Source organism: Leopardus geoffroyi, chromosome D1 (assembly GCF_018350155.1).
Source record: "Leopardus geoffroyi isolate Oge1 chromosome D1, O.geoffroyi_Oge1_pat1.0, whole genome shotgun sequence".
NCBI classification, from domain to species: Eukaryota; Metazoa; Chordata; class Mammalia; order Carnivora; family Felidae; genus Leopardus; species Leopardus geoffroyi.
Window position 1 is genome coordinate 20,878,755 of NC_059329.1, and position 6,306 is coordinate 20,885,060.

Consider the following 6,306-nt stretch of genomic DNA (forward strand, 5'->3'; position numbering starts at 1 on the left):
AATCCCTTTTCTGTCTGTAGGGAATGTCCACAATTTCCTTTTGTTTACAGTGGATCAGACAAGAGGGAATAGGCAAGAGGCTTCATTTGGCTTTAAGATGAAGGTGTACTTTTCCAGTCCAATATTTACTAGAGAGTTCTGCTTTCTACAGATAATGGTCCACCTGCCCATTGCTTCAGCTGATTCATTTATCTTATTTGACTACAGGCCTTCGTGTATTTCTTTACTGATTAGATTTTAGAGAAGAATTAATCTTAGGATGAGCTAACTTAAAAAAAAATGCTTATGATGTATTCATCCTTAAAAAAAAGAAAGAAATTCTGTATCCATTCATCAGTTGATGAACATTAGGGCTCTTTCCATAATTTGGTCATTGTTGATAGCACTGCTATAAACATTGGGGTGCATGTGCCCCTTCGAATCAGCGTTTTTGCCTCCTTTGGATAAATACCTAGTAGTGCAATTGCTGGGTCATAAGGTAGTTGTAATTTTAACTCTTTGAAAAACCTCCATACTGTTTTTCCAGACTGGCTGCTTTTGAAACAATATAGATGGACCTGGAGGACATTATGCTCCGTGAAGTAAGGCAGCTATGAAAAGACAAATATTGCATGATTTCACGTATATATGTAGTCTAAACATGTCAAACTCATGAAAGCAGAGAGTTGAATGATGGTTGTCAGGGGCTGGGGAGTGGCCAAAAGGGGTCGCTTCTCTTCAAAGGGGACAAAGTTTCAGTTATGCAAGATGTATAAGTTATGGAGATCTAATGTACAACCTTGCAACTATAGTTAACAATACTGTATTATATACTTGAAATTTGCTAAGAGAGTTGACCTTAAGTGTTCTCACTACAAAAAATTCGTAATTACATGAGGTAATGAATATGTTACATGGCTTGGTTGTGATTATCATTTTATAATGTATACATATATCAAAACATCATGCTCAATGTTAAGATACATGGTTTCATTTTCTGCATCCTTAGAAAATACAGCATCACATAAAGGTTTAATTGCCCCTGACTTTGACAGGTTAGAACATATCGGGCTTGAGTTACTTAAAAAGGAGTCAGGCGTGGGCAAGAGGTGCTATGATACATTTCAGGGAAAAGATGACCATTTAGCATTGTTATAACTGAATTAGGCTAAGGTGACCATTATGCAGGTGGGAGAAAGGAAGGGAGGAAATGAGAGTTTTGTGACATAAGGCTAAGCCCAGAATCTTCTATAATCACTCCACACTTGCCCAGAATCTCCTATAGTCACTCCACACTTGCCCATATTTACATGGTGTGTATTAAACATGAAAAAATACTTTCAGCTCTAGCTTAGAACCTTAGCCCAAGATTTTTCTTATTAATGTGATTTGATAGAGTTTGGAGGGAGCATTTCTGGTTATTGTATCAGTTAAAAAAGAGTTTGTAACTTTCCATAGAAAATGCATTTTTACCAGGTGCCTGCGTGGCTCAGTCAATTAAGCGTCTGATTCTTGGTTTCCGCTCAGGTCATAATCTCATGGTTCATGAGTTCAAGTCCTGGCAGCGCGGAGCCTGCTCGACATTCTCTCTCTCTCCCCTTCTCTCTGCCCCTCCCCTGCTTGCGTACTCTCTCTCTCAAGATAAAAAAAAATAAACTTTAAAAAACAGATTAAAAAAAAAAGAAGTTTTTCTTCATCACTGCTGCAGTCCAAGGCATGTCTGTCCAGTGAGACACTGTTCAAGTTTGGTCTGAGAAATATTTAGTCTCCTAGTAATTTTGAGGGGTCTGAGAATGATAATTGGGACTCATTTCAGTCACTGTTTGGTTTTAAATTATCCTAAGCATAAAACCCACAATTGGAGGATTTCTCAAATTTTCTTCTTGCCCTTCTAATCTTTTTCTCTTTATTTTCTCTCACTGGGTTTTACCTGATCCCATGGCTTTAGCCTCCAGGGAAACCATCCCCAAATCTTCTTCTCATGTACCAACCTTCCTCCTTTTCCTTCTTACATTTATTTGACCTTAGTTGGGCATTTTCCTAACATGCACTTATGCTTGGATGTCCTGTTAGCAGCTGGCACTCATCATGTTCAACACTGAATGTATGATTGTTATAAATATCTCCAATAGGGGCGCCTGGGTGGCGCAGTCGGTAAAGCGTCCGACTTCAGCCAGGTCACGATCTCACGGTCCGGGAGTTCGAGCCCCGCGTCAGGCTCTGGGCTGATGGCTCAGAGCCTGGAGCCTGTTTCCGATTCTGTGTCTCCCTCTCTCTCTGCCCCTCCCCCGTTCATGCTCTGTCTCTCTCTGTCCCAAAAATAAATAAACGTTGAAAAAAAAAATTTAAATATCTCCAATATTTTTGAGTTATTTTTGTTTGTAGGATAATAGCATAGTTTATCCAAACACCTAGGTTAGTATCTTTTGGAATTTTTTTTTTTTTTTTTTGTCTATTTCTACTTTCTTTGTAAGAAGTCCTAATGGATCTTCCTTTGCAACATCTCTAAGAGTATGTTTGTTTCTTGGAATTACTCACAGTAGCACTATTAATTCAGGGCACTTAAAAATCATTCACTGGTTATTGTGATTGCCCCCCAAAGCTGACCCTGCCTCTTGCCTTTCTCATACCAGTCCATCTTGCTGGTGAACACTGTGTTAATCTTCTCGAGTCTGCATTTTGATTATTTCAATCCTGTGCCAAAAAAGAAATAAAAATCCTAATGCCCTCCCATCATGAGCTGACCTGGATTTTGGCATTTTAGAGCTTCGTATACTAATCCAAATCTGTCTTTTGATCTGAGTGTATGCTGTAGTCCCTGGGGAGAGACATCGTGAGAGCCTGTGGAAGTCCTCTATGTGACATTCAGAGAGGAGGAAGATTATATTCTTTCTTTGAGTTCAATACTTTGGATCTGAAGTGCTCCTACATGACCACTAAGAGTTCCGCAGTGGCCTTCACTTACATACTAGTGTTTTTCCTGTTGTACACTCAGGTGTGCAAAGAAAAGAGTTGACACCACGTAAGCCTTTGCCTGTGGGGCAAGAATTCTGTTGTAGTTAGTATCCAGGAAGGATGGAAAAAAAGGGATTCTCATTCATTCATTTAATTAAGCAAATATTTATTCAGTACTATATATACTTGGTAATACTTTAAGTTGCTACGGAAAGAGTACTGAAGAAAACAGACAAAATCCTGCCCCCTTTGAAACTTAAATTAACATGGATGTGAGTGTATGAAGGTATGTGTGTATGGATTGTGAAAAGACACAACAAACCAACAAATAATGTATAGTATTTCATGTAGCAAGAGGTGCTGTGGATGCAGGAAAGATCATCTGCTATTCTGCTTGGGGATATGCCCTATTTGGCAACAGACCAAAATGTATGTAAAAGGGTAAATTCCAATAATGTAGTGTTATTATAATGAACTAGGCTACAAATGCAGAGTAGGTAATTTTGCTACAAAGCCTGATCTCTGGGGAAAACACTGGGAGAAATGTCTTCCAATATTTAGTCAGGTCTCTAGGATTTCCTAACTCACGAAAACCCTTGAGGTCATATTAGCAGGGGGCTCTTTGGGCATGAGTAGATACTATTTACTACCCGCTAGCCTGGAGAAAAATACTCTGGGCAAAGCCACCATTAGATATCATGATCTATAACTCACGGCTTCTCAGAAGTCTGTGCTCTGGTTCCTTTCATACAAAATTCGCTCAGAACAAACCCAGTAACAAAGAAGAATCTCCGTTTTGGGCTACTTGCCTGGAAAATTCATCAGAGCCACTTGTGCCCCCTTGAAAATAAGGGAGAAGGGTTAGTACAGCCCAGCAGTGAAATCCCAATGCAGAAGGGTGAGTGATGAATTTTATGTATCCCCTTATTTTTCCAAACCTCAGCTATGAGGCTGAAGATCTGAAATGCCATGCTCTCCTGTCTGCTAAGACAGCCACTGAGCATTAGCTGGGGCTGGGGGACTGTGAAAGCTGAAGAAGAGCAGAGATGATGGAGTCCTGATCCCTCACAGGGGTACTCAGTCTTACCCCTACAGCACTTGCCTGCTGGTGTTTTTGATAGACATCTTTAAACAATCTCAGCCTTTATCCAATGGGGACAGCAAAGGCACACAGGAGGGTGGGTGTGAGTTCATTCTCATTCTGGAACTCTGTCTCATTACGGAGGGGTTGGGGGAAGAGAGCTGGGTGCTCATTTTAATGTCACCCTCTGTCCTGTTCTCACAGATACGCCCTAGGGAACAATGGCATCAGGCAATGACTCTTCAGTGACCCAGTTTATCCTGCTGGGTTTAACACAACAGCCAGAACTCCAGCTGCCTCTCTTCTTCATTTTCTTAGGAATCTACATGGTCACCGTGATGGGGAACATGGGCTTGATTATTCTGATTGGTCTGAAGCCTCACCTGCACACTCCCATGTACTACTTTCTCTTCAACCTTTCCTTCATTGATCTCTGCTACTCGTCTGTCATAATGCCTAGAATGCTGATAGGTTTTGTAAAGCAAAACACCATCTCTTACGCAGAGTGCGTGGCTCAGCTCTGTTTCTTCTCCTTCTTTGTCATTGATGAGTGCTATATTTTGACATCGATGGCCTATGACCGGTATGTGGCCATCTGTAAGCCCCTGCTTTACAAGGCCATCATGTCCCACCAGGTCTGCCTCATGCTGATGGCAGGAACATATGCAATGGGGTTTGTGGGTGCCATGGCCCACACCGGGTGCATGCTGAGGCTCACGTTCTGTGATGGCAACATCATTAATCATTACATGTGTGACATACCTCCTCTCCTTCAGCTCTCCTGCACGAGCACCTACGTCAACGAGCTGGTGGTTTTCATTGTGGTGGGAATCAATGTAATCATGCCCAGTCTCACCATCACCATTTCTTACACCTTGATCGTCTCCAACATCCTCCGTATCCGTTCTACAGGGGGCAGGTCCAAAGCCTTCAGTACCTGTGGCTCCCACATAGTTACTGTTTCTCTCTTCTTTGGAGCATCGGCATTCATGTATCTAAAACCTTCTCCTGCTGGGTCCCTGGATCAAGATAAGGTATCCACAGTTTTTTATACCATTGTGGGGCCAATGTTGAATCCTTTTATCTATAGTCTGAGGAACAAAGATGTCAAAATTGCACTGAGTAAGACTTTTAAGAAAAGGGTGTTCTCTTGAGTAGAAACGGTGTTAGTTACAGATGCCAACTCCTAGTAAAGGCAGACAGTGTATGAAGCTATGGAGAGAACAGTAAGAAATCAAGGTAGAAATGCAAATGATTCAAATACAGGGTAAATTAAGCTAATTATTTATAAGTTATTTCACAAAGACAATATAAGGAGGAGGAGGATCCGTCCTTTATCTTTTCATAGGAAGTAAAAAAACAGTTCATTTGCCATTCTCCAGCTTATTTTTAGAAGTTATAAAGTTTTAAGTATAAAAGGTTGAATGATGGTAAATCCAAAAATGGTAACATTTGGGATTTTTGACTGAGGCATGTCTGGAATTCCTGTGAAGCTTTGTCTTGGATATGTGGACTTTGGTGGACTTTAGATTTGGCCTTGTATTCATTTGTTCAATAAACCTGTATGGAAAGATTATGGTGGCCATGAGAGTGGTCTGTTTGAGTGCTGTAGGGCATTTTGTTCGGGGAGACTCCTTCATTTCCCAAATGAAGATAAAAATAGGAAGATGTTCTTCTGCGTCTGGTCTCTGGTCTCAAAGGACTGTGGTAAATGGAGATTTCCTCCTGATGCTGGATCCTAAGGACAAGAAACCGAGGTAACTTTATAGAGCCATCAGGAATAAATGGAACCTATACTGGGTTTTACCTCTTGGGACTTCAGGGCAGGAAATATAGGTACTAGGAGAGGCTATATTAATTTTACTAGAAACATTTACCAATTATTGGTAGGAGAATGTTTGTCCTTTTCTCAAATAGACCTAATAATCTCTAATCCCACAGCAATCAGCATTTTCCCTTTATTATTTTCACTCCGCCTTTTGTCTCAGAGGTTTACTGGCACAAACGATGTAGTTATTTAATGAGTAAACAGATACTGAGCACCTATCCTATACCAGGCTCTGTTTTTATTTTTTTTTTTAATTTTTTTTTTTTCAACGTTTATTTATTTTTGGGACAGAGAGAGACAGAGCATGAACGGGGGAGGGGCAGAGAGAGAGGGAGACACAGAATCGGAAACAGGCTCCAGGCTCTGAGCCATCAGCCCAGAGCCAGACGCGGGGCTCGAACTCACGGACCGCGAGATCTGACCTGGCTGAAGTCGGACGCTTAACCGACTGCGCCACCCAGGC

General features: G+C 41.2%; 1 protein-coding gene across 1 annotated transcript; it reads left to right on the forward strand.

The window, feature by feature from the left end:
* Positions 1-669: 669 nt before the first annotated feature.
* Positions 670-5,169, forward strand: LOC123602376 (olfactory receptor 147-like). The gene is made up of 2 exons (XM_045486885.1): positions 670-678; positions 4,231-5,169. The coding sequence occupies exons 1-2, from the start codon at positions 670-672 to the stop codon at positions 5,167-5,169; spliced, it is 948 nt and encodes a 315-aa protein (XP_045342841.1).
* The last annotated feature ends 1,137 nt before the right edge of the window (positions 5,170-6,306 follow it).